We start from the raw sequence: 27,056 nt of genomic DNA, 5'->3' as shown, positions 1-27,056 counted from the left end.
CTAATGAATTCCTTTCACTGCCTTTATTTTGTCAGATAGTTTTCGGGTTTTTTTTTACATCCCCTTCTTTTTGAAATAATGCAGTGTAAAGTGAATTTCATATTCAAGGCGAGTTTGGAATATCAACATACATAGAAGAATCCATTATCTTTTCCTATTTATTCTGCATCTCATTCTTAATGCAGCCTAACACTTAATTAACTTTTCTGACCACCACTACACAATAAGTACACTTCTTAATTGTGCTGTCCATAATGACACAAGACTTTTCTTAAAAGGTTAAAAGCAATTGAAAATCCAGATGGAAGTGCACAGAGTTAAGAAAGGATGAAGGATCTGCAAATCACATGGGGCCATGTATTAAAATCCAGCATTTTCTTGGGCTACTTTGCACAATAATGTTGCTTTTCTAGGTCATTCTAGAGTTTTCCACAATTTTTGCTACTCCTCACTAAGCTACACAATTTTCCATTTACCTTTTGTCACACCAGCATTTACCTAACCCGTGCCTGCCAAAAGAATATTACTGATGGACATTATGAACATAATTTTGCCACTTACAAATCCTATGTTCTGCCTAAAGTATCAGGACCACTTTTATGTGCAAACCGAAAATTCAGCTGTATTTCTTAAAAAATTTTAATAAAAAGTTCACAGGAAGATCTTTTATTAGCTAAAAAAATGGCATATTTACATATTTTTCCTCAAAGAATTCCAAGAAAATTATCTAATTCTCCCTTTACTTGCAAACAGTCATTCTTGCAGCAGACTTCAAAAATTAATAGGTCCAATAGTAAAGCTAAATCAAATAACTGCTCTCCAATGCATGTATTTTGAGAGTGCTGGATTCAGAATGATAAAAGTAATATTATAATTTGTGGACATTCAAGCAGCAGCTGGTTAGTCAGTCCAGAAAGCCTTGAAAAAGGTATCTCTTCAGGCATATTGTGTAAGATGTCACCAAGACCTAAGAAGAAGTGACGAAAAGTAGAAATGCATGTATATCTTATTAAACACCTAAACTGTCTGTCAAATCAGGCAAACAGCATATACTTGGTTTATGCTTGTACTTAAATCTGGGTAGTGAAAGTAGCAGATATTAGAAATATGTACAAAACTGATGTCAACCACAAAAACAGTTTATAATTTGTTTTAGTTGGAGCCCTTCAAGGCACGTAATAGACAGATGTGAAAATATTCTAATCATTTCTTATAAACAAATGAAAAAATGTGTCAAGTATTATATATCATAGAGGTTTCCCACTGGAGCAATAGCTCCAACTTTGATATAGCTGACAAGATGGAGGAACTTGATATTATTGATGTAGAAATAATCACTGGGGAACTCAAAACAGATGCAATGAAGATTCATAAGACAGCAGTCTAGAAAAAATTAACTGCATGTCTCTTCAGAAACAATGTTGAAAACTTGTTAAATGATTCAAGTGAACAGGAGAGAAGGACCAGAAAAAAAGAGGGAACTGTGTAGATTTATGAAATAAAGAGTGATAAAAGTGTATAGAATAATGGTGCTGCCAGCCACTAAGAATCTACTTTGCACAGCTATGCTGAAAAAGATATTCAGTGCCATGAAGCTCAAGAAAAATGAGCATTTTCACCCTTGCCACTTTTGAGTGGATCATATTTCATATAACTTCATTGAAGAAAGTGAAGGAATGAATAGCAAAACACATTCCCCCTAAAAAAGCATATTTATTTTTCTCCCCAGAAAGAGTAAACAATCAATTTCTGTATAAGAGTGCAGATTTTACAGAATCTTTAGCAAGATAAAAATAGGTTGTGATCCAACCAACAATGAAGAGTCTGGGGAAATGTCACCAGTGAAATCAGAAAAAGGTATGTCTTTTTATTCACATTCTCTGTGTTTGCCTCAGAGTTTGTTGGGTATCCAACCTCTGATGTGGACAACAGATGACAGAAGTTGCTTTGGTAGATCTGGATTCCACAGACACATGATTCCCCAGTATGTCAACCAACAAAAGAGTGATAACCAAATGAATTTTATAAGTAGCGTGTGGAAAAAGAAAATTATGGAAAGACACCATCAATCTCAACCATACAACATTGCAGTAGAAATGTTAGGAATTTAATTCTATAGGCAGCATGGATGACAACTACTGTAACAGCTCTGGCAGCAATTGCTCCTTTTGAAGGGGAATTACTGAGTACAGAAACCAACTATCATCAGTATTGTTCTATGTGGTGTTACAAGCCTTTTACTGAGTGTGTTTTTGTGTGGATGGCTGCAATAGAGCAAACCTAAAGTCTAATGGGAGATAAAAATCCTTTTCTGTGGATATTACTACCACTTAGGCAGAATCGGTTGGGTTTGAGGAAATAAAAAATGTTGAGATCCTGAAATGGCTACAACCACCTGATGCTGTGAAAGTGAGGACATGAGTTTTCCTGAGAGGCGTAAGATTTCTTTTAAAAAAATACTCCTTTGGAATGAGTTGTTTTTGGGGGGTGCTTGTTTGACCTTCAAGTTGCAAATTACAGTTTCCTAAGAGAATTGAAGGACAAAGGGAAAAGATGTGAGCCTAGCATGATCCCCCTGAAATTTTTCCAAAGTGCAACCTGAACAAATTAATGTAACTGGCCCTGCTCATTTAGAAATACAACAGTGTTGAGACTGGCCTTCTCAAGGCAGATGAAGCAATTATGGAACAAAAATATTAATGTTCAGGCCGCAAATTGAAAATTAGAAACTGCTAGGGTTGCAGTTGTTTTCAAAATTCCTCCTGTGCAGCATCAGTGGACAAAATAGGCTAAAATCAATTTTTAAAGTATGATTTTACATAATCACAAAGGGGAAAATTAAGCTTAATATTCTAAGATCAGTATTCATAATTTTTGAGTCCTTCAATTTATGTGAATGCAGAGGCTTAGTTCATTATTTCTCCATTATTAAAAATAGAAGAAAATAAGAAAAAAAAAAAGAAAGATCTGTCAATCTACCTGAAGTAATCAATAAGTGCTTTACTTATATTTCATTATCTGGATTTGAAACCTTAAATTTCTGAAATAAACTTTGCCTTTTAACTAAGCTTTCTAATTCCATGATCTAGCAGCACGAAGGCTTTTTCTTGAAAGGGGTGGGGTGGATTTTTGTGTAACATGCTAACAGCAATAGTTGGTGTAGTAACTGGTTGAGATCCCAAAGGCAGCAGAAAGAGAGCTGTGGAGCCTTGTATTGGATGTTTGTTAATGGAGTAAGGAGGTCCAGCCCGATATCCCCTATTCCCCTGAAGCCAGTACCATTTTTTAGTACATGCCAGCAATTCCCAGCAGGGTACAGATGGGTGTTGCAGGTGCAGTGTAGTCGTTGCCTTGGAATAATAATGTTATATAATTATTTTGGCAGACCATCAAATTTTCTTAGGAATTGCCAGTGAAAAACAATCTAAGTGGTTTATAAACTATTAAAACGAGTCAAGCTGAAAAGGGATTCTGAAATAAAAGTTTCATTAATTTCTTATTAAAGAAGTTATCAGCAAATAACCTCTAAATTTAACTCCTAAATTACTTTGACCTCTACACAACAGAGTATATTTATATATGTGGAGGTTTAGTCTCTTCTTTCTGTCAAAAATGCTGTTTCATACTGTTTCATGGTTTACTGTTTCTGGGTAAGAGTTCCATTTTTAGTTTCTAACCAATTGGAAACTGTGAGATGATAATGTAATTTACACTCTTCTATTTATGTTTGCATTTCTTTTCATTATTAAGCTAACATAATTAATTTAAAATAATTTTTTCACACTTCTAATAAGAATTTTCTCATAGTCAATACAGAGAATAACTGAAGGAATGTGATTAACTGAAGTCATTACTCTGTACTACTAATTCAATTATAAATAATTGCGCATGAAGCAACATATGTAAGAATTAAGTTCAGAAAATAATAGAAAAAAATTGGTGTTTTTGAAGTCAATGCACAGTGATGTGCTGCCAGACTCTGTGTTGGTATTTGCAGGAGGCAGCTCTGGAACCACATAGCTGGAACAACCAGGACCTTTACTCCAAACATAAGCACTGAAATAAAGATACAGACAGCAGGGAGGTCCTATTTTGTCAAAAGTCAGCCAAATATAGGCAGAAAAAGGATCAGCACACATTGCCACAGCAAGTATAGTTGCACGGCCTTGAGAAAAATGCCAGAAGAAAAACTTGAGAATTAGAGGCAAATGTGTAAATCTTGAACAAATAAATCAGTCCTTGGTTTTACTTCCTCTTGCTTCTGGAAAGCATTTGCATGTAATCATTGGTACAAGCTTGTTTACAAAGATTTTTGCATCTTTTCCTTTCCATAAAAAAAAAAAAAAAACTAAACAGAAACAAACCATAAAATCTTTAATTCTTTTTTTTTACCTTTTAACTTTTAATTTGTTTTTAAGTAGTGAAACCTACTTTTCAGGAGATGTCTTCAGAGATGTTTGCACCCTAACAGGGAAGAACTGGCCTTCAGAAGAATTAATATATAAAAGTTATAATTGGGTATCATGGGATGATTTGTTAAAATTGCCAGCTTTCTTAATGCTACACTAGTTTTCCTTTTTTTGTATGTTATTATCTCAGAGTTTAGACTATACTGAAAGGGGAAGATTAGGCAGATTTATATTTACAATATAAAATTATCCATTTTATAGATATCTGCACAGCCTTAGGACATATTCATTACAACAGCAGAATTAATTTTCTTAAAAGTAGCTGTAGTACATACTTTCTCTTTATTCTAGATAATATTTTGACTTCATCAAAACATTACTACAAAGGCCTTATGCATTATCAAAGAAGAACTACAAGTGATCAGGTATTTGCAAAATGAATCCCAATATGTTGCAGTTAGATGCACTTCACAAAAACACATTTCAAGCTGTCTGTGATTTTTCACCATGATCTGGCAGAGCACTTGACTGCTCCATTCCCTTGCATGAGGCTGACATAGCTTTGGTTAATATTTTGGAACAGTGTTTAACAGCCAAGTAAATGCACTGCTTTAGTTTCTGCAGGAGAAATGTATTGAGTCATAAGGTACTTTAGCAAATGTCTGATGCAAAGTGTATCAGTAATGTCATTGTTTATGGGGAGCCAACAGAATGCCACAGTTACTGGTATCTTAGTCATTGCAAAATGTTTTCTAATATTTGGAAATCTAATTCTGTTTAAGATTTGGGATAATTTTGCTCCTATTCCATATATCTGTTGTTTACTACCACATTTTGTGAAGGCAAACTATTATACATAGGAAGAGTCACATCCCACCCCTTATTATCCTCAACTTGCATTACACTTTTATATTTTCCAGACTTGTGCTATTCTTTGTGGACTTGGCTCAGACTTGTCTGTTGTGCTAGTACTTAGGTTACAGGCCAGTTGAGGTGGGTAAAGGTGAGTAACTGCTGCAGTCCTGCTAACAGTGTTTCTGTAATACAGCTCAGACTCTTTGCTTCCTCAGCAGTATCACCTTACTGCCTATCACTCCATTTGTATTCCATCCATTACCCCAAAATCCTTTTGTGCCCAGTCAGTATTAGTTAACCATGAATACCTTATTTAACAAACCAAGAGGTGAGAAAATCCCAATAGAGACAAACCAGTCAGCCAGGAATGGCAGGTATGTCTGCTGTCTCTCAAGTCTGCTTGGCTTTTAACATGGAGCCTACATCCACTGAGCCTCTTTTTGAAGTAAATCCCACAATGAGCCTGAAGTTCTTTTAAATGATTCATATGTCATGTTCTCTGAAAGAAAGTGAATGTGCATGTACCTGAGTACACATTTTAGTAGGGAATAACAATAAGATACTGGAAAAAGAAAAGGCACTCATTGGCAGCACAGCACACACAAATTGCCATTTTCCCCATATTAGCAAAACTCTTCTATTCAAACAGAATTGAAGTCTTTATCAGAGTAAAAGTGAATTTAAATTGCAGTAGCCAGCTAGAAGTGGCTTACATGTAAATGAGAACCTAGGAAATGGAAAGATTTCCCACCATCTCTCCCTAGGTCGGAGTTTATTCCTCCCCTTTTTTAAACCTAGTTTTCAAATGAATCTTGTCGTGCATTTGGAAGCAGGATTTTTCATCATTCTCTTTCTCTTTCAATATAAATCACATTTCTTCTTTTGTACCTATACAGCAGACAGGTAGGATTAACCCTGGGAAAGCAAGGCAATGCACACTTATGGAGAAGCCTTGCAAAGTGGGAACAGCTTAGGGGATCACAGCTCCAAGATAATAGGAGAGGATGAAGATGCCTTAGATAGGGCTATCACACTCAGGTGTAGATTTTCCTGGTTAGAAATACCTACACAAAAGCAATCCTGTGTGCTAACACATAGCCTAGCACCCTGAAGGGGTGTAGGCAGCACATATACTCTGTAGATTGATCTGTGCATATATAATATCTGTGACTGGCATCTCTTGGATTTGCTGTGAAAGGCAGCCAGGAGGAAGGAAACAGCGAAATGTTTAGCCCTGGCAAGGGGAGCAAATGTTCCCGGTCACACCATAGCAGTAGCCTTGTGTTGTTTCTCTTTTTTTCACCTATATTACTTCATTCACAGCTGAATTTATGGAATTCAGTTCCTCTACTGACATGGTGTAAAACCAGAGGAACTGAGATTGCAGCTTTGTGGAAAGGAGCACAGGACAATCTGTAGGAAAGAGCAAGGAAGATGTGGCGAGAGCTTGTAGCTGGAACACAATGAAGAAAAGCATATTGGTTTTAGAGCTTTAAAAAAGTCTTGAGCTTCCTGCTTCATTAATTCAGACCATCAGGCCTTGGTGCAGTATGTGTCTTTTAAAGCACACATGAGAGTGGTTCTATGGGACCAGACCAAAGGCTCCTCTTGCCAGGAACAGATCCCTAATAAGAGATTTGATACACAGCATGTTGGCAAGGTTAAAACAGAAAACATATTAATTTGCCACTGAAAATTAAGAATTTCTTATGTAAGTTCATATGGTAGTCAACAGATTACACTTTCAATCAAATCCTGAATTTTGGGCCCTAAAGATATATTATGGGATATTATATAAATACTCCATATACCCTTTTCAAATAGGTTGTTACTGAACCTCTAGTATCATAACATTACTTGGTGCTGTGATTTATATTGAATATGTGAAAGAAAACTGGCACCACATGCATCAGTGCATGCACAGACACAGGCCAGCCACTGTGTTTCTGCAATGGAAAAGTGGAAAATAGATACCATCTCTCTATAAAGAAAAAGATATTTGCATATTACCTTTCTCCTAAAAATGAATCTTTACTAGCTTGAGTTTGCTCAGCATGGGCAATTTTCGTAAGCAGTTACACAGGAAATAATTTCAGCAGGAGGCTAACTGGCTTGCTTTGCCCTCTGTCCCTGCAACAAATGGACCCTCCAGGAAGTTTCCAGAGCTGAGATTATCATGGTCTGTGAAAAAGAGACAGTTGCGTTTCGCTGCATCTGTGATTGGTGCACTTATTAGAAACAAAAACTGTGAGAGTGCAATCAGAATTCAAGACCAAAATTTCTTCTTTCTGAAGAAGTAATGCCATTTTCTCATCTTTAGGAACTGAATCTCCAGTCATGACATATCAATTATGATGCTCTAACTCTTTTATTGGTTTACCCATGACAAAGGATGCAAAGTACAGAAGAATGGTGTTTGAATTATTGGAATGGCTTTATTCCATCCTTTTCCCTGACCTCCTGCTCTGTCTGCTTAGTTCAATTTCTGCGTGCATGTGGCAGATGGGTGCTTGTAGCACTTATTTGGCCACGTCGTTGAGATCATCTCAGAAATATGTGGTCACGGCATTCTCACCTGTGCAACCACAGGACCAGCCACGTCTCCCTCATCCTCCAGCCTCACCATGGCAAAGAAATACCTTGAAGCAGGGTGACTGTGGTGGCAGGGTAGAATTTACCCCAGTGTGCTGTTCAGCCATTTCATGGAACTGAACAGCCACCCAAAGCATTCACATCCTGACCAAATTCATGCTGTCTGCTGTAACCCCTGTGGGATCACCTAGTCTGCTAACAGCACCAGCTCCTAAGCATCCCTTGGGCTGCTCTGAGGGTGCTGGAATTGGAGGATGCTCAGCACTGGCCAAAGTGAAAACAGCAGATATTTCAATGTAAAATGCAATTGATACAGGGCTCAGAGTTCAGAGGAAAGAGTCTAAAATAAATCATAGCCTGGGGAAATAATATATGAGGGAAGAATTAAAATTAAAATATTTCAAATGTATTTAATGATTCCAGCTGAGCATTTCCACTCTTTTCTGATGTTTCTACTGCATGTAACTTATTAAATAGCTGGCCAGAGAATTAATTTTTTTCCCTTCCCTGTCTCTTTACAGCCTGTTCCTGCTGCAATTCCTGCATTTTCCTTAGCTGCTTTTAGTTAGGTTGGCAAGTTAGAAACTGATCAGAACATTAGATATTTTGAAAACTTGATTTGGGAAGGGCTCTGACAAAAAAGTGTTCTGGTGTCTTCCTACAAAACCTCACCTCAAAAAGCTGCTATTTATAAGAACATTCATTCATGGTTTCCAGCAGTTTCCAAGAGTCAAAAGGGTAAAGAATTATGTGGGATGTCATATTGCTTGGCTTTTTACTATTCTGTCGATGTAGCTCTGTTATGGTGTTCTCTTGCAGATCCCATGTGTGAAGATGACATATACAGCCCACGTAGGAGTATGGGTCAATTTTTAGGACAAGTGCTATCAGAACCAGGTGCAGTTTCTCTTTTCTGACACCCAGACATAAACCCCTTGTGCAAAAGTTGGGTATTTTGAGACAGTCTGGGAAGAAAAGCGGGGCACATGCATGTGTGCTTATGTATTTTCTGTGTATATGTTTGTATATTTTTCTTTGTAACTGTCCTTCTTTTCACTTTATAAAGCATGGGAATTGGATTAGGTTTCTTTCTGCCACAGGAGGATGGTGGCATAGAGTCACTTCCCAGTCCCCCCTGCATTTTCCTGTGTTATGCTGCAGGTGAGCTCCCACAACTGTGTTTCTCACCCACAGGCACTGTCCTTCACAGCCCTTCAGTCAGCCCTCAGTGTGACATCATCCAGTCACTTCTTGCCTCTCAAAATGTGTTTGGTTGCCAATCCCTCTCCATGGACTTTTTTTTCTTTTCAGTCAGGCTTCTCTCATTCTTCAGCATATGCTTCATAACTTTCCCAGCTGTTGTTTTTCTTTCTCTTTTTCAGACATTTTCTCTCTCTCCTTGGATTCCCTACACAGTCCTTACACAGGATTCTCATTTGTGTATGTCATCCTGCTATCATTCACATGGGCTACAATTGCCTTCCCAAATATGCCTTCCATAATAAATGGTACTAACAGAATTAAGTTGCTGCCTGCAAGCAAATTAAAACATTTCAAGACAGAGCTTCTTTTTGTCGTTTTTGTCCAACATTTAATTTGCACATCTGTTACTCCTCAAAATGAGTATTCTGCTTATGCATTGCTGCCTTTCCCTACTGCCCTGAATTCTGCTACCATTTCAGACCAGCTCAGTAATGTAATATGAATAAAAAATTATGCTGTGTGCTTCTAGGCTATTTATTGGTCAATGCAAGGCTTGAACCATGATGACAATCTGCATTACTGTAAGCATCTCCCAACACAGACTCACTACCTACTAACCAAACCCGAAAATCTGATGTGTAAAAATCATTCTGGTGTTATGGCTGACTGTACTTCAGCTGTAATCTCTCATGATAAACAGGTATGAAGCTGAGTTATTGCCACAGTTTGCCTGTGACTATACATCAGTCTCAACAGATGTTTATTCCATCATATTCTATTAAGCATCTGAGATTATGCTTGAAACATACTGGAACAATCAGCACTTGAGATATATTCTTTTATACTAACAGGATCTGGTGATGATAATATCCTTGTAATTATACCACTTTGAGCATTCTCAGCAAGGACATATTTGGTTTTTATCAAGATCCTTTAAAATATTTATAGCTGTTGGTTTTGCCGCTATGTCAGAGTATTTCCTTTCCCTTTAGCCTGAGTACACTTCCCTACAAAATGGTATCTGGCATTTGAGATTCCTTGGTTAATAAAAGACAGTTTATAGCTAGCAGTTGACTTGGGATTGTATGTTGCAAACAAAGCAGCAGGTTTTCTCTGTCTGACTCACAGAATTTTTGGAGCTATGTGACAGCTTCTAAGGCACAGACATGAAGACAAAAATTAATTACTATCTTACTGCAAAAGACAATGGAAAACCTTCTGTCCCCTATCCGAAGCCCCTATTTGCAGAGGATTGTGATTGTAGCCCTTCTGCTGGCTCTCTATACAAAAAAAAAAAAATTTACTCTGTCTGAACAATCTGGAAAGAAATATTTTTGCTTGGAAGATTAATGAACACCTTCTGCTCACCCAAAGCTCCATCTCCTTGGTGTATAAGCAGCATGTATTAGAAGACAGGAGCAGACCCAGGAACAGCTGTGGAAGTTACTGAAGGCTTTCCTCAATCCAGCAGCTGAGAAGGCTCTCTTACCTAACTTCTTTAAAAGCTTCAGTTTCATTGCAGGTGCATCAGAGGAGTGAGGCCTTAGGTTTGGTGAGAATGATGAAATGAAACAGAGTGAGAAAGAATATTTGTAATCCAGCACATGGAGCATTGTTTTTTACATGAAATCCTGGTTCAGGTCTCATTAAAATTATATGGATGCATTTGTTTGTTTTACAAGCTGGATTTTTTTATAATGCAAATTATTTCACAAAAAAATCATTACATAATCAGTTTGACAACCTTATCTGCTTTTATTACTCAAAAAATTGCATTCAAAAATAAGATGCTCTGTAAGCAGTGGTGTAAGTAAAATCTTTGTGTATTTCAGGTGGGTTCACACCTTGAGTTCTACTCAAATTGAAAAATGTCCCTCCCCTGTACTAATGTACAGTAATATAACTCAACAGTTCTCTTCTCCCTCACTATGGAACTTACCTGATCTCTTTCTTTTCTATCCATCTGCTCATTTTCATTTATTCAGTATTGAATAAGTGAAAATGAAGGTATTGAATATGTGACTAGCATTAACTAACAGATCCAAAATACACTATGCAGGACTTAGAGAGAAGCACCTCTCTAGGAGTGAGAGAGATGACATCATCTTTAAGAAACATACTTGAATAAAGGAGTGAAATCAAACCTGTGCAGTATATGCTAAAATAGTGTAACACTGGAACCATGATAGATCTCAGCTAGGGATTTGGCAATATGAATTATCATCACCTGTGGTTTTTCCCTGGTCATCAAAAAGTTTTGGTCAAGACAATAGTCATTATATTTTTTAACTATGTGAAAACAGAATTAAAATTCTTGCCAGTGAGCTTTGCAGATGTCACAAACCCCTTGAAATGATAACTGGTGAGCAGGACACGTTTAGCTCTGCACAAGAGCATGAATCACATGCTAGACTGTGCCCACATTATGGATGAGGATGTATGACACATTTACCAGTGGCATTTGTATTTTAGGAAACTGACTTGAAAGCAAATTTGAGCTGAACATGAGCTCAAAATGGGATCGAGTAGTTAAGAACAGAGTGACAATCTTGTCTCTAACAGGAGGAAACTACTGAACGGAAAAGATAGTGTTACCACTTGATGTTTTATTAGCGAAAATTTTTATTCTGTTCACCCACCTGCACTTTAGCAACAACACTAAAATGATAAGAGCAGTCCAGAAAAGAATGAAGAAGAGTGTTTGAAACCTGGAAAATCTTCACAATTCTGGAAGTTAAAACTATTTAAGCTTTGGCAGCTTAAATATATTGTGATACATTAGTCTAGTGGATTACTTTGCAGAACATTATCTTTGCTGTGCTGGCTGCCCATAGGGTTATTCTTTACCTTGTGGACTACACAAGGTTGTTTTGTCCTCCAGGAAAAGGGTGTTAGCTGGTTTGCATTCACTATGGTTAAATGTGACCACAAGAACCTCTGCTGCAGAGCAGCTAATGCACTAGCTTCTTGTTGCCTGACAGTGACTTACCACACAGTGCTGCCTCCCCAGTGAACTCAAAAATAGGTTAAATATGACATGGTCAGGACGCAAAAGTACAAACATGGGAAGCTGTCATATTTTTGTGGTACATTTAAACTAACACGATCCAGCAGCTGGAAGCTGAAGCTGGAAACATTGAGACTGGAAATTAAAACCTAGTTTGCTAGAGATGTCAGATCTATCAGTTACATTCTTGAGGCTGAAATTACAAATATTTCTAAAAGCTTTCATAGAAAGTCTCTCTTTGATGAAGGGAATACCTTAGAAACATCTTGTATCTGATTTGTCTTTTAAAAAAAGATACTTATAAGCACAGAAAGTTTCAAGGTTTCTTCTGCCTCTCTGATGTAGCACCAACAGCAACCATACTCCCAGCTGCATAAATGGTAAGAATGTCTGGACTGAAAAGCTGATTTTAAAATATCCTTTATAAATTATTATTTCTTTACAAATAGACCCTCAGAATTTGACAATAAAGAAGAAGAAGGCACGACCAGCAGCAAATCAGATTAAAGATAGGAAGGGAATGCCAAAGGGTGAGCTTTTACCTTTGCATGTCAACATCACAGCTGATTCCACTACCATTCACTTGAAATCTGAGCTTTTGAACATCTTGCAGTCACTAAAGACACATCTGCAGAAAGGTTGCCCAAGATACGTTTATGTAAGGTGTGCACAATACCTGTTTGAAGTTTTTTGTGAAATTTATGTTTCTTCTGGTCCATAACCGACTTCCATGCTGCTTAATGAGACATTGCACTCACCATTTCCTGCTCCGCTTTAGAGAGCAAAAAAGGAAGAGGACATCCATTTACTTACAGACCAAATCCTGTCCCAGATCCCTGTTGCACTTGGAGCACTACAAAAGCCCACAGAAAAAAACACTTCCTGTCATCTGAATCCACAGAAGAGATGAGCTTCAGTGGCTGAGCTGAGGGAGAATTTGCACATGGTTTTAAATTTCATTGAGGAGTCTTAGGAAAGTATATCCCATGCTATTTGCCTCAGCTTTTCTTCTTTGAAGGTTAAAATTATATTCCCAGAAATATGCAGGGTTGCTTTGGTGTTTGTACACACACACACACACACATACACACACACACACACACACACACGGATGTATATTTAAGTACTTCCAGAAAATATGAGCCAAAATTTCACAGGGATCATTATTCTGTCAAAATCTCATTGCAGGAGCCTTAGATACCAGCACTCTCAGCTTTCCAAGTGCAGAACCTGATATACAAGGTTAATCACAGAGATTCATTTTGTTGAGGGATCAGAAACCCAAAGCTGGCTCTATATAATACCTAAATCTCTTAATGCAACCAGCAGAGCCACAGTACTCTGTCCTCTAAAGCTGATGCTTTCTATTAATTCCAGATACCTGTGCATTCATCTTCCTTTTCAGGCCAATTGCTAACAGAAGAGTTTTGTGGTTTAAAGAAAGGCAAACTTGCAGTTCAGAAAGACAGGAGATAAACTGCTGGCCTCTTTGTAGTTAACAGGACTTCTATTTCTGCCCTCAGTTCACGATTTCACCAAGCATGTTTGATTATACAAAGTTACACTTCTGTATAGTTTTCTGTACATTTATTCACATGCAAATAAAAATCAGAAACACTTCTGAACTCTGCTTTTCACATGGAGATGAAAGGTTTTCCCAGAAAAAACTAACATGAAAAATTGCAAGCAAACACGTATTGCTCTCTAACAATTTCTATGATATAAATTCAAAGCTCCAATCTATTGACTCCTAAGGATCAGACATTTTGATCAAAAACTTTAGACCATGGCAAGACAAAATCCTACCCAAAAATCATCAGAACTGATGATACTCAAAACCTGAATCTGAATTTTGTTCTTTCGTATGATTTTTATCAAGATTCAACAGGTCACATGGTAACACAACAGCTGATTACACTTGTCCATCTCAAAGGCAGGGAAAATGGAATGGAATGACTTACTAGGAAGAGGACCCTGTGAACATGATATTCCTGGACTAGCCCCTTTTCTCTGTATCACTTCAAATAGGTAGTGAAAGCTGACTAATCACATTAACATTTAAGGATGTTATTTTATAATAATGGCTTGGAGATACCCTTGTTCATAGCACTCTGTAAAGAAATGACCTGAACAGAAAATATGCTTTGTGTGAAGCTCCCATTTATCAAACTAACAACAGAGAGTAACCAGTGTGTAGAAATCACAGTGCAGTTTGTGGAAACATAGCAGTGGCTGCAATTCCCAAGATGGTTCAAACAAACAAAAAATCTGTTAGAAACTCTGAAGACAGAATAAATATTGTCAGTTTCTTCTGCACCAGGAGAGCTACAAGAACTTCCATATGCTTTGAGATGCCTTCTGTCAACCTGTTTGGCTAGCCTATGATACAGCTGAAGTAATTGTATGATAGACAATAACGTATGTATAGCAAAAAAACATTAGCTAAAATTTGGAAATATTTCTTTAAAAAAAAAACAGGTATGAGCTACTTATATAACACACTGATATACCCTTATCTCTCAATGGTCTTATGTCCTAATACTGATAAATGACAGGTGATCAGGTGAGATGGAAGTTTATGTGAAATGGATATTGGTTAAAAAATCTTCTGCTGAAAATGGTCTTGCTGCTTTAGGGATGGTCACAAATATTCCGAGTTGAATGTGAGTGTGTGTAAAAAGATAAGGACACTATCTACATTTACCTACTCTGATCCCAGTTGGCTGCAAAAAGCAGAAGAATCTTCCTGCCACAGTGGTCACGATTTTCCAGTACTCCTGGAAACCCATCTGTCAGAGCCCGTTTGATTCCTGGATCATCAGCCTTGAAGTTTTTGAACATATCCAGATTTAATTGGCGGTATTGGAAGTACTGAGCCAGCAGTCTGAAGGCTTCAGTTTGGTGAAACTTTCTGGCTCGGAGAAATCTCAAGATGAAGGCATCATCTGTACGTAAAAACCCAATGTCAGGCCTCGTGATGATCATGTCCCTGACTTGCTGGATATCCTGATGCAAAATGTCTGGGTTTTCATTCAGTTCCAGGCGGGCTTTCTCTATAGTCTCTGGACTAAGTCCAGCTTGTAAATGGGTCATCTCTGCAAAAAACTCTTTTCCAAATCCTTAACTTCAGATATTTTAGTAGAAATGCTGATCCCATTCAACTGATGGTCTGCTGTGAGCGTGAGCCATTCAGATGTTTTTGCTATCAAGCTGATATTTAACTAATTAAAGCAAAGGGCTTTTCTTAGTCTTGCAGAGTAACAGGCAGTTCACATGTACTATAATCCATCCAAAGGAAAGAGTTGTTTATTCCATCACTTACTAAAAGAAAAAGAAAATATATAAAAGAAAGATTAAATTATTATATAAAGCTTGTAGGAATGCATTTCTGAATTTATTTAGTCATAAAATTTCTTTGTTTGTTTCATATGTAGGAGGATACCACTCACATAATTTCAGAATGGGTGCATTTAAGTAAAGGCACCCACTAACCTCTTGAATGTATGTATTCAAGCTTTCAGAAAAACAATCTGATTTATTGTCAATTAATATGAAGCTGCATCAATTTACTATTAGAATACACTTCACAAAGTTGTCTCACAGAAGTGTGGGAGTTGCAACATACCTAACTTCAAGCCAAGGATGATAACAGCAAAAATAATAGTAATCTTTCTTTCCATCCCCAACAGGAGCAACATTTCAGCTTCATAAGTAGACAGATTTACCCTCATCATACTCAGCAGAACAACTGTTTGATTTGGTTTAATCATCTGTACTATCAGCTTGTAGCTTTTCTTGAATAAGGCCCTGAGCTGACTGTAAAACTGATTTTTAAAAAAAAAACCAAAACTCCACCAATACGAGGGACAATTTCTACTTCGTAGAAGCTCACCGAAAATATTTCCCATTGAGACTCAGTAAGCCTTCATGGGAAACTTCCCACAAATAAAGAGCTTGGTGTACCTAATCTGACAGAGCTGGTATTTTAGTTGAAAAGAGATGTATTTTATTCAAAATTCCTTTTTTCAGCGTATTGTAGCTCTCCTGAATACCTAGTTCTGAATTCCATTTTGATTTTCATACTTTACCTAGAATTTGTTTTTGCAAGTGTTAGAAGAAAAATCTGCTTAAGCTGTTATGTATGAGCAAAATGGTACAGTGAATCTCTTACATTTCAGTGACATAATTAGCAAGAGGCTGTCATCGAAGTCTGTGTAGCAACACTTGTGTGAAATAAGATCAAGGTCTGTTCCAATGTGATATGTGCGTGAGGAAAGATCAAGATCCATACAGTTTTTCAGCCATCACAGAAAAAGACAAGCAAACACACACCCCCCCACTGCTTAACTGATCTCTCTTTCTAATTTCTGAAAAAGAAAAATTGGTTTTAAAAATTTAAAGGGAATCCCTCAGTGAAAGGCACATTTTTTGTATTTGAAGAAAGCTCTTTGGAAAGTTATGAATTATTTATAGCAAAACAACAATTTCATTCAGCTACTCCCCTGGGTTCAGTATTCTCAGATCAAACAAAGGGGAGAGCAGCAGCCAAACCATTTCTTGGTCCAGGATTTGCTGAAAGTTATATTGCAGGACCTGGAAGTCAATGAGCACAAGGGATGCTGCAGTTCCCTGCTTTGTGACCTTGCATGTTATTGATAAAAACTCCATTTTAGATGCCACAGCTGCAGCCCCAGGATGAGATCCCAACATTTAAATACAGAGAGTTTCTGCATATTTGCTTAAAGGCCATTTGTGGTGGGAGATAAGCTTTTCATTTAACAGCAATATGAATTAGACTTTTCTGTGGGTGACACAAAGGAGAGTTTATTAAGCATCCTCTTTCTGTATTCACTGTGTAGCTGGAGTTGAAAAGAGCTACCTGCAGGGCAGAGTATCTGATGATTGATCAGCCTGGGAAAACTCGAGGAAAGGCAGAGCTGGGAGAGAAGAGGGCTTTGAAAAGGCACTACAAAGTGCAAATTATTCCAGAAAACAAGTCCCCAAGTTTTGAGGGATAGTCTATGGACACAGGCTAATCAATTTGTAAAGAAACTAGAGCTGTATTAAAGGTGGACTCCTTGTATAAAAATAAAATAAAAGTTATTTACTTTATTCTTGACTTTATTAGACCAAATTAGAATAACTCCTATGGTATCAGTCAAATTCCACTGATGTAAAATCACAGTAGGCCATGGAGAAACCAGGCCAATATTTTGTGACTGAGATCTTGAATTAATGGTGACATTAATATTTTCTTTCATAAATCATGGTTTTAGTTACAATTGACTCCATGAGCTAGTTAGGGGAGATAGATATATTTAAGTATGACATTGTCATTAGGGGAATGTGGTGCCAGGATTGGTCCCTCTCTAGTTTTAAAGGTAGAGTATGGAAACCGTTCTCAAGGTGCTCAGCAGGAAGGTGCTTACTTTTGGAAGCAAGAGGCTCATCTGGGGTCTGTATTAGCTCTGGATCAGGGCCTAGTATGAGTTACAACACCTTTAGCATTCCTGTGGCTTAGAATCACAAAATCATGGAATCACAGCATGGTTTGGTTTGTAAGGGACCTTTAAAGATCATCTTGTCCAACCTCCCTGTCGTGGGTAGGGACATCTGTCACTGGATCAGGTTGCTCAGAGCCCTATTCCACCCAGCCTTGAACACTTCCAATGTCTGAGCATTCACAGCTTCCCTGGGAAACTTGTTCTAGTGCTTCACCACCCTCATCATAAAAAATTTTCTTCTTTATATCCAATCTGAATCTGTTCTCTCTCAGTTTAACAATGTTAGCCCTTGTCCTATTTCTACAGGCCCCAGAAGAAAAATCTGTGACCATCTTCCTTGTAAGCCCCCTTCAGGTATGGGACAGCTGCTGTAAGGTCTCCCTGGAGCCTTCCCTTCTCCAGGCTGAACCAGCCCAACTCTCTCAACCTGTCTTCACTAGAGAGGTACTCTATTCCTCTGATCATTTTTGTGGCTCTTCTCTGGATCTGCTCTAAAATATCCAAGGACTAGCAGCAGGTAAGTGTGACACACACACACAATCCCCAGTGGATCATACATTTTCTAAGAGTTTATGGGAGTAAAACTGTCCCTTCCTCTGCTCCTTTTCTGTCTCCCATCTCCACCAAGATGCTTCTTTGGCAATTAGGCAAATTCTTGAAAGGTCAACTGCAGTCTGCTCCTAAAAAAATTAGATTTGACCAAGGAGATAAAGTCAGGCCTTTTTTATTGGTTCCCCAACTACTTAATGACAAAAATTATTCTACTTATTTTTATCAGTTTCCTACTGTTTTTAACTAATTTGATGCCCAGGATTATCCCAAGGTGAGGGAGATATAATCCTTTCTCATCAGATATTGTTGCCAAAAGACAACTTACAAATACTCATTCTAACAAAAGAACCATTTTAAAATGAATTTCAGAGTTTTCTGATAGTGAGCTGAGCTATAACCATGGATTAGAGTTATCTATAGATTATCCTGATTATCACCCGGAACAGACTGCACTAAAATACTTTTTTGGTGTGAAGTTATATATTGCAAAATAATCTCAAATATGTATGAACAATTTTGTCACTCTCAGAATCGTAGGGCAAATCATGAGGTTAGCAATGCAGACTAGCACCACTGCCTTCAAGGAGCCTGATATACATCACTGAATGATTTGGTTCTCCCACTGCTAACCTTGACAATAAATTTTGTGCTCCATACCTACCCAGTTTAACTGTCACTGTGCTTTCTCAAATGTTACTGATTTATTCTGATTCCCAAGATATACAGAAGCTTCATCTCCATTTTCACCCCCTCCCACACATGGCAATTTCTCCTTCTCTTCCGGTGTTGTGTACAGTTCTAATCCATCTGCCAATTTTTTAGATGTTTACATTTTCGTTCAGTTTGGTGCAGGGTTGCTTTTTCTTCCAAATGAAGATACTGGCCTTCTTTCCCTATTTTGAATATTGTTGCTGCATATTGGCACACTAGACTATATTATAGTCTCAACAGCTGTTTTTCTGTCTTGTGACTCTTTGTTCCCAAGGGATTATTCACTCTCCTAATGTCTTTTCACAGCCATTTATAATAAATCATCCCTCCTAAGGAACAAAATCCAGCTTTAAATGAAAAGATAAAAAAATTTACAGAGATTTGAAACACAACATAACAGTGCCAAAACAAGAGGGAAATTTTCACCAAAACTGTAGTGTCACACACAATTTTGGCTAATTCATGTTCAGTCCCAACAATGGAATGACAAGGGACAGTGAGTGTTCAGCATGGGTAAATACTGAAAGTGGGATACAGTTTTCAGACAAGCAACTTATATATTTGCATGATTCTCAAAAAAAAAAAAAAGAAGTTAATAATAAAATGTATAGTAATATTTTCTATACAAACTAAAACGAAATTAATACATTCCCAAAGTATACAAAGCACTTTCCATGCATAGATTTTAATATGCCTTACTGCTCTCTCTTCAATGACAGCTTCTGGGTCATCATTCAGTCCCTATTTGCTCTGCATGCCCTGGAAAATTGGCCAAAACCTGCCTTTAGTGATGATGGTACTTGTCTGGATCATTTTGTTCCTGCCCAATTATCTGTCCCTGCAACACCACTTGCTTCTTTAAGCACTTCATGTCCATTTGGCCCTTCCCCATCAAATGCAGCTCCAGAAAGATTTTCGCTGTCCCTTTATCCACCAAGTGTGTTCCATCCAGTCCAAAGTTATATGCCATGTGAAATTTCATTACCACAATTTTCAAACTGAGAAGGCACTAACATTTCATCCTCACCTGGCATTAAGAGGCATCACTGCTAAGGTTTGGCTCATTACATAATTCCTAACTCCTGGCATTCATACTGATATTAGCTGCTAAAATTGTGCCAGAGAGGAAGGGAGTGGGCAGGGAGGGAGGGAAAATGGTAATCTAAAATGATTTCATCTCAGAGTGTGGGTGTCATCTCATTAAATTTCTTTTTGAAAAATATTTTGATGTTAATTCTGGAAAACCTCTTAGGGCTATGTTCTGCTTAGCAGGGGCTGCTCCATAAGGACAGGGGAGGATGAATCCATACCTGTACCTGTAGGAATGGTTCTTATGGCACTTTGTGGCCTTATCATGCCTTAGTAGAAACCTGTCCTGGAAGTGGAGTAGTCAGAGAGAGAAAGGGACCTACCCCAGCTCCATTAACTAATTTCAAAAGAGCAATGAGCAAAACTTACTCTGTCTTGTCCTTGGCTGAGACCCTGGCACCTTCCACAGAGTGTGGGGAGAAGCACACCCTGAGTGATTTGCCTGAATCACAGAGGACACATTTCACGGAGCTGGGAACAGATCATGTGTCTGCTGAGCCACCAGCTTACGTGTTAACATCCAGGGAATCTTTCCTCTCCATGCATAATGCTCTTCATTGTAAGAAAAATGCAAAGCTATGTTGCACACAAGGAAATGGAGAGGTAGACTGCAATGATCCCAGTAACTCCAGCATAATCCCCTTAGACTTCAAAAGCACAATCAGAACCCCCAAATTGTATAATTTCTTTATGTTTTGCAAAGAGCAAACTCCCTATGGGTGTTTCTAACTTGTCTATCTAATATCCCAAGTCCAATAGCCTGGCTGCTGCTCAAGTTATTATAGAATCACAGAAAGGCTGAGGTTGGAAAGAACTTCTGGAGTGTATCTGGTCCAAACCCCTGGTCAAGCAGGGCCTCATGGAGCTGGGTCCCCAGGACTCTGTCCAGACAGCTTTTGAGTATCTCCAAGGAGGGAGACTCTACAGCCTCTCTGGGCAACTTGTGCTGGTGCTCAGTCACTGTCATGGTAAAAACATGTTTCCTGATGTTCAGAAGGAACCTCTCATGTTTCCGTTTGTCCTCATTGTCTCTGGTCCTGTCACTGGCACCACTGAAAGGAGCCTGGCTCTGTCCTCTTTGCATCTTCCCTTCAGGTATTCAAACACATTGATGAGATCCCCCTGAGCCTCCTCTTCTTCAGGCTGAACAGTCCCAGCTCTCAATCTTTTATGTGAGTGACACTGCAGTCCCCTCACCATCCTTTTGACCCTTTGTCAGACTTTCTCCCATACGTCCATGACTCTCTTGTACTGAGGAGCCCAGAAGTGGATACAATACTCTCTGGGTGTGGCCTCACCACTACTTCTCTGTAGTTTTCCCTAAGGGACTAGATTTTCCCAGTGAACATTAATGTCTTAACTATTACAAGTCTTTCTGCTCCAAGTACTGGTGCTCCTGTAAACCTTCACTAGGGGTGTGTTGCTTCTCTTCAGTATGAAAATAGTGAATGTTTGTGACTGTAACAGCTGTGTGGTGAATTTGACGGTTTCTCACATTTTCCCAGGGTAGAATCCCTCAGCTCAGGTACAAAAACTAACATTTCCTTCAGTTCAGTAAAAACAACAGCACATCATGCATTTCTATTCATTCTACAGTTTTCTTGTTAGTTTGAGTTAGGTTACCCTCAGGCTACATCTAGATGTCCAGTGGTGGTAATATAGCCATGGCACAGCACAAAACACAGCAGAAACTCAACTGATCTTTGCTGCTCTCTGCATATTATGTAGGGCAGGCATGTCTGCAGCACCTGAAATTGTCCTGCAGTTCCTACAAGCTGCCAGGCAGGAGGAGAGACAGACAAGGCTGTCTAGCAAACACAAAATTAAAAACTGGGCTGTTATCTTTGTATCTAAAATGTGCAAAACTTATTAGCTACCTGAATATTAAGGAATTGGACCACATGCCAAGGCAGGGAACTTAAACAACTCATAAATAAAAAAGTTCAACAAAACAGCTATGAACTTAGAGAAATTTGTTCAATTTTTCTTCATATCAGAGTTTTAAGTTGTAAGTATTCACCAACCACAGATACTCTGCAAACCCTATGGGAACACATGGCCTGACCTGTGGCATGCGAAAGAAGCAGCAGTTCACGAGCAGCTCCCATGTCAGTCATGCTGCAAGCATCATCAAGCAAAAGCACCCTGGCTGCTATCAGACAGAGGTCAGTTCCTCCCATAATGTAGAGGCTTCTTGCAGCAGAAATTATCAACAGCATGCAAAACATGAATTCTGACCCCCAAGTCTCATAATGAAGTTATATGTAGAAATCTGGTAGCACGCAATCATAACATTGCTGTCTGAAAATGACTAAATGCTGTAGAAGTTGTGTTATGACATCTGCACAAAGACACACAGAAGAAGGAACAAAACATTCAGTACTATATGTTTAATAACATGAACTTTATCTAATTTTGCAGTTCCTTTGCTCCATGTTTTGAAAAATTATGTTACTTCAAAAAATATGAAATGAAATGGTGATATATTAGTGTTGACTTCTTTCTGTTTTATATGCCAGAGAAAAGCATCTGTGGCATATGTGTGGCAGTGGGGGGAGGAAGGGGAGAAGGGACAGTTAAGGGTGGAAAGGAAAGCAAAGGAAAGGGAATGAGAAAGGAAAGGAGAAAGGAAAGAAGAAAGGAAAGAAGAAAGGAAAGAGGGAGGGATTTCTGCCCCCGGGAATTCCTGCAATCCTCCTGGGTTGTTTGTCTCATTCCTACTGAAGTCTGAGCACAAACACAAAGCACATAGAAACTTCTCCCAAATTTGAAGAAATAAAGCTTAATATAACTTGATAATACTGTGTGGGTTTGTTTTCTCAGTGGAGGAACACATCAGACTTAAGGAGCTTATTTCTATAAATAGTACTGAAGGAAAAGGACCAAACTTAAAAAACCAAAATCCCACTAAAGTGTTTGGAAATGTTCAAATTAAATTAACAGAGCAGCATTAGACGAAGAGGGAAAGAAATTACAACTCATCTGACAAAAACCATGTGAACTTCTGCTCAGTTTTCCTACTCTGTAAAAGACTAATATTCCTTCCTTTTTTTTTTGTTGTTTTATTTTGTTTAACTAGTAGGACCAAATTGTCACATCTTGTTTGCGTCTATGCCAGAGACACTCTACAGTATGAGGCTGCGAGAGGAAATAAAACTCACTTGCCAAGCAGTAGCATAATTGCTTCAATAATTGCATGCTTAAGTTAACAACTGCATGAGTTTACAGTCTTTTTGAAGGAAATATTCTCCATCCTTCTATGAGGCTGATAATTTCTATTGAACTGACATGGTCTTTTTTTGGAAAATGAGGAGGCTGCTGTTACATGTTTCAGTGAAACGACCTCTGTGCTGAAGGCACACAGAGTTTAAGGAATTATGACCCAGTGCTATGGCGTGGATTCTGCAGTTCTTCTGTTGCTGAACTCGGTCACACTGCTTACACTACTACTCAGCAGCACTCAGTGCTACTCAGTGTATCCAGTCTCTGCAGCAGATTTAAAGTTATAAATCATGATATAATAAATTAAGAAGGTTTTTTGAAAGGGTTGTAATATCTTTCATTGTTTTGCATTTGCCTTACGAAAGTCCAATTTTCAGAAAATACTCAATAGTTTTTAGAGGTGGATGAGTCAACAGAATTCTTAAAATAATCAGCAGCATTTTATAAGAGATACATGACAACATAAGTTGCCCCTGTAAACTTCAAGCTGGGACACAGATTGCAAATGAGGAAAAGCTCTACAAGGTTATCTGCCATCATTAAATGAAAAAGTAATCCAGTACCTTCACTATGCAGTGCATGGCTTAATACTGTTACATAATATCTCATGTAGATGTTGGCATTGTATTAACTTTTAGTACTGGAGATAATCCATGTTATCATCTGATTACTCAGAAAGCACATGAAAGCAGCCTTTCTGTAATTTAATTTTTTCTTCCAAATATGATCCAGTCACTGTTTCATGATGGACAAGGAGTGGCCATCTGCTCCTTAACTTCATTATTCACAGAGCTTGTTAAAAATGAGGAATCAGCATTTTGAAAAGGGGAAGCTCCCTTTCTCCTATGACCTTCCTCACCCTCTAAGGATTAAACCACTGCAAACAGAAATAAAGTCAGGCCAGTAGCATGCATGGGAGTTCTCCAGCTTTGCATTTGCTTTGCATTTATTTTCTGTAGGAACATCCTCACTTCTTGCAGAGACCACAACTTAATTCTTGACTTCCTGCAGCAAAGGATCCACAGGCTAGGAGTGATTCACCTCCCTTCTTCCCATCACTGTTTACCACTGGGAAAGCAATACAGTTGACTGACCTCGCACATTCCCCCCTCCCTTTAATCAATTGTCCCTCTTTGGAATGAGTACAATTGGTCAAAACAGGCATCAATTTGCTGAGCAGCAAACAGGTATCTGCTGCTGTTTGACAAGCTCCTCTATGTCAACACTTGGCTGTAGCCCTTACTTCATTAACTTAACTCCCAGTTTTAACCCTTTCCTCCACATCCCTCTCATCTCTCCCTGGCCTCAAATCGGATCTGGACTTTTCCCCCCAACTTGTGCTCTTTCCCTTCCTTCCCCAGCTCCTCGGCTGCTAAACTGATTTTTACAGTCACATGCCCCCTTTAAGGAAGGATTGAGGCTGCTGATGGAGAAGGAAGACAGGAGGGGAAGAAAGGGCAGGAAAGTGAGGAATGTGGGGAAACGGGCAGGAAGGAGATGGGGAAGAGGGTAGGGCAGGGAGGAGAGCAGACAGGGAAGGCAGAAAGCAGGAAGGCAGAGAGAAGAAAATCAGAGAAGCAGGGCAAGGAGGACTGGAGGAAGAAGAAGGGTAGATAGGAGACAGGAAGCAGTAACCAGGGCAAGGAGAGGCAAGGGAGATGGGAAGCAGAGGAGGGAGGGGAGGTAAGGGAAGTAGAGCCAGCAGGGCAAAGAAGAGAGGAGCAGGGAGCAGGGTAAGGAGGCAGGGAGGGAACAGGCCAAATAAGAGGCAGAGGAGGCAGAGAGTAGGGAGTCAGAGCAGGCGTGAGGCAAGCAGTGGAGGCAGGGGACATAAAGACAGGGAAGGCAGTGAGCAGGGGAAAGAGGCAGTCAGGGCAAGGAGAGCAGGCAGGCAGCAGAGAAGCAGATGCAGGAGGGGTAGGTTGGCAGACAGGAGACGTATGTTGGGAGGCATGAGGTAGGGCAGGCAGGGAGCTGGGCAGGTAGAAGTCAGTAGTCGGAGCTGGCAGGAGGCAGGGAACAAGAGGGAGCAGGACAGGCAGGAGGCTGGGCAGGCAGTGGGAAACAGGCAGCAGGCACAGCAGGCAGCGGGCTGGGCACTCAGGGAGTAGGGCAGGCAGTGAGTAGGGCAGGCAGCAGGCAGACAACTTGGCTGGAAGGAGGCAGGGGACAGGAGGGAACAGGGCTAGCAGGAGACAGGGAGCAGGGCAGGCAGGGGGGAGCAGGGCAGGCAGGGGGGAGCAGGGCAGACATGGGAAGCAGGCAGGGAGCAGGAGGCGGCAAGCAGGGAGCAGAGCAGGCAAGAGGGAGCAGGCAGGAAACAGGACAGGCAGGAGGGAGAAGGGCAGGCAGGGGGGAGAAGGGCAGGCAGGGGGGAGAAGAGCAAGCAGGGGGGAGCAGGGCAGACATGGGGAGCAGGCAGGAAGCAGGAGGCGGCAGGAGGGAGAAGGGCAGACAGGAGGGAGCAGGGGGGAGCAGGGCAGGCAGGCGGGGAGAGCAAGGCATGCAGGAGGGAGCAGGCAGGGAGCAGGACAGGCACGAGGGAGCAGGCAGGGAGCAAAGGGGAGCAGGCAGGGAGCAAAGGGGAGCAGGCAGGGAGCAAGGGGGAGCAGGCAGGGAGCGGGAGGCCGGGCAGGGAACAGGCGAGGCCGGAGCTGTCCGCCCCGCGGTGCTGAAACGCCGCATCCCGGGCCCGGCGGGGCGGGGGGCGCGGGGAGCGCCGAGAGCAGCCCTGCGCAACCCGAGAGAAGGCAAATCCAAATACCTGCACTGCTCCGGCAGCTGCCGTGGGGCGGCGGGGGGTGCGTGGGGTGGGTTTTTTTTCCCTGTAGATGTCCTCGCTGCTGAGCTGGGTGGGCGAGAATGATCTCCCGGCTCCCGGGTTCCGGCTCAGATCTCTCTAGAAAACTGAATGAGCGAGCGCCAGCTCCACGGGGCTGCGATTTTTTTTTTTTTTTTTAATTTTTTTTTTTTTTTTTTTTTTTTTTGGTAGGAGGCGTGTGCGCCAAAGCCTGGGTCCTTCCACTGCCTTCCCCCTGGGTCCTAAGCCCTCCTGCCGCCCGCCCCGCTGCCTCCCGGCGCTCCCGGCATCCCCGGGATGCGGCTGGGAGCTCCGCGCTGCCGCGGCAGGGGTGGGAAGGGGCTGCAGGCTGCCGGTAGGGCTCAGCACGGCGGGATTCCACCCAGCGGCATTGGCTTCACCGCCTGTTTTCTAGCATCGCCCCTTTCCCAGAGAAAGTCGGGCAGAGCACAGCCTCCTGCGGCGTTTAGAGCAGCCATGGAAAGGGTGATCTTAATGGGCCGTGTATTATCGATGGGCTGCCTTAATGAACATGGCAGCCTGGGTTTATGAGAGAACTTTGTCTGGGTCAGACTGCAGGGACTGTCATCAACAGCACCAACAGCAAATGTTCAGTGAAGAATGGAAAAACAGGACAAGCTTCACCCCTGCAGTCTCTCAGCCCTTCTCCTAAGTACTTCAAGTTAAGGAATTTCCCCAGCAATGTCCTGCCTGTGTTTTTAGGATGAATTTGTCCTTCTTGAATTCTCACAGTGTCTCCAAGAACACATAATTTTCTAGAACATCCTTCCATAATGTCCTTTGACTAGGCCACACTTAATTCACAAACTATCTTTCATTAAAGGGATCTGTAAGCTTTAGCTAGTAGTGTAGAAAGAACAGGACAGGGGAACTTTGCTCACTAAATTAGATCCTGAAAATCACATTCTGTACAAGCCTCATAAGACCTGTACTAAACTGTACTTGGAAGACTGGGTGATGTAATGACCAAATTCACACCCATCCACTCCTATCAGCACAGTAAACCCAACTAAATGCACCAGCAAAGTGCATCTCTTCTTTTGTTATCCCTGTACATTGGGGAGCATAATTCCTTGGAATTGGTGAATTAA

The 27,056-nt window shown here is 40.2% G+C and overlaps 1 protein-coding gene across 1 annotated transcript in view; it reads right to left on the bottom strand.

Moving 5' to 3' along the window:
- Window positions 1–26,372, bottom strand: part of CLVS1 (clavesin 1) — a 101,611-nt gene extending 75,239 nt beyond the window's left edge. Inside the window, exons 1-2 of the mRNA XM_085052920.1 lie at window positions 25,909–26,372; window positions 14,771–15,387 (exon numbers count right to left, since the gene is read on the bottom strand). Of these exons, the coding sequence (XP_084909046.1) occupies window positions 14,771–15,159 (389 nt within the window). The 5' untranslated portion in view covers window positions 15,160–15,387; window positions 25,909–26,372. The remainder of the gene's footprint in view (window positions 1–14,770; window positions 15,388–25,908) is intronic.
- Between the last annotated feature and the right edge of the window lie 684 nt (window positions 26,373–27,056).

Source organism: Lichenostomus cassidix, chromosome 2 (assembly GCF_008360975.1).
Source record: "Lichenostomus cassidix isolate B80296 chromosome 2, HeHo_3.0, whole genome shotgun sequence".
In the NCBI taxonomy this organism is placed as follows: Eukaryota; Metazoa; Chordata; class Aves; order Passeriformes; family Meliphagidae; genus Lichenostomus; species Lichenostomus cassidix.
The sequence above is the reverse complement of the archived record's forward strand: the minus strand, read 5'-3'. Positions and strand labels throughout refer to the sequence as shown.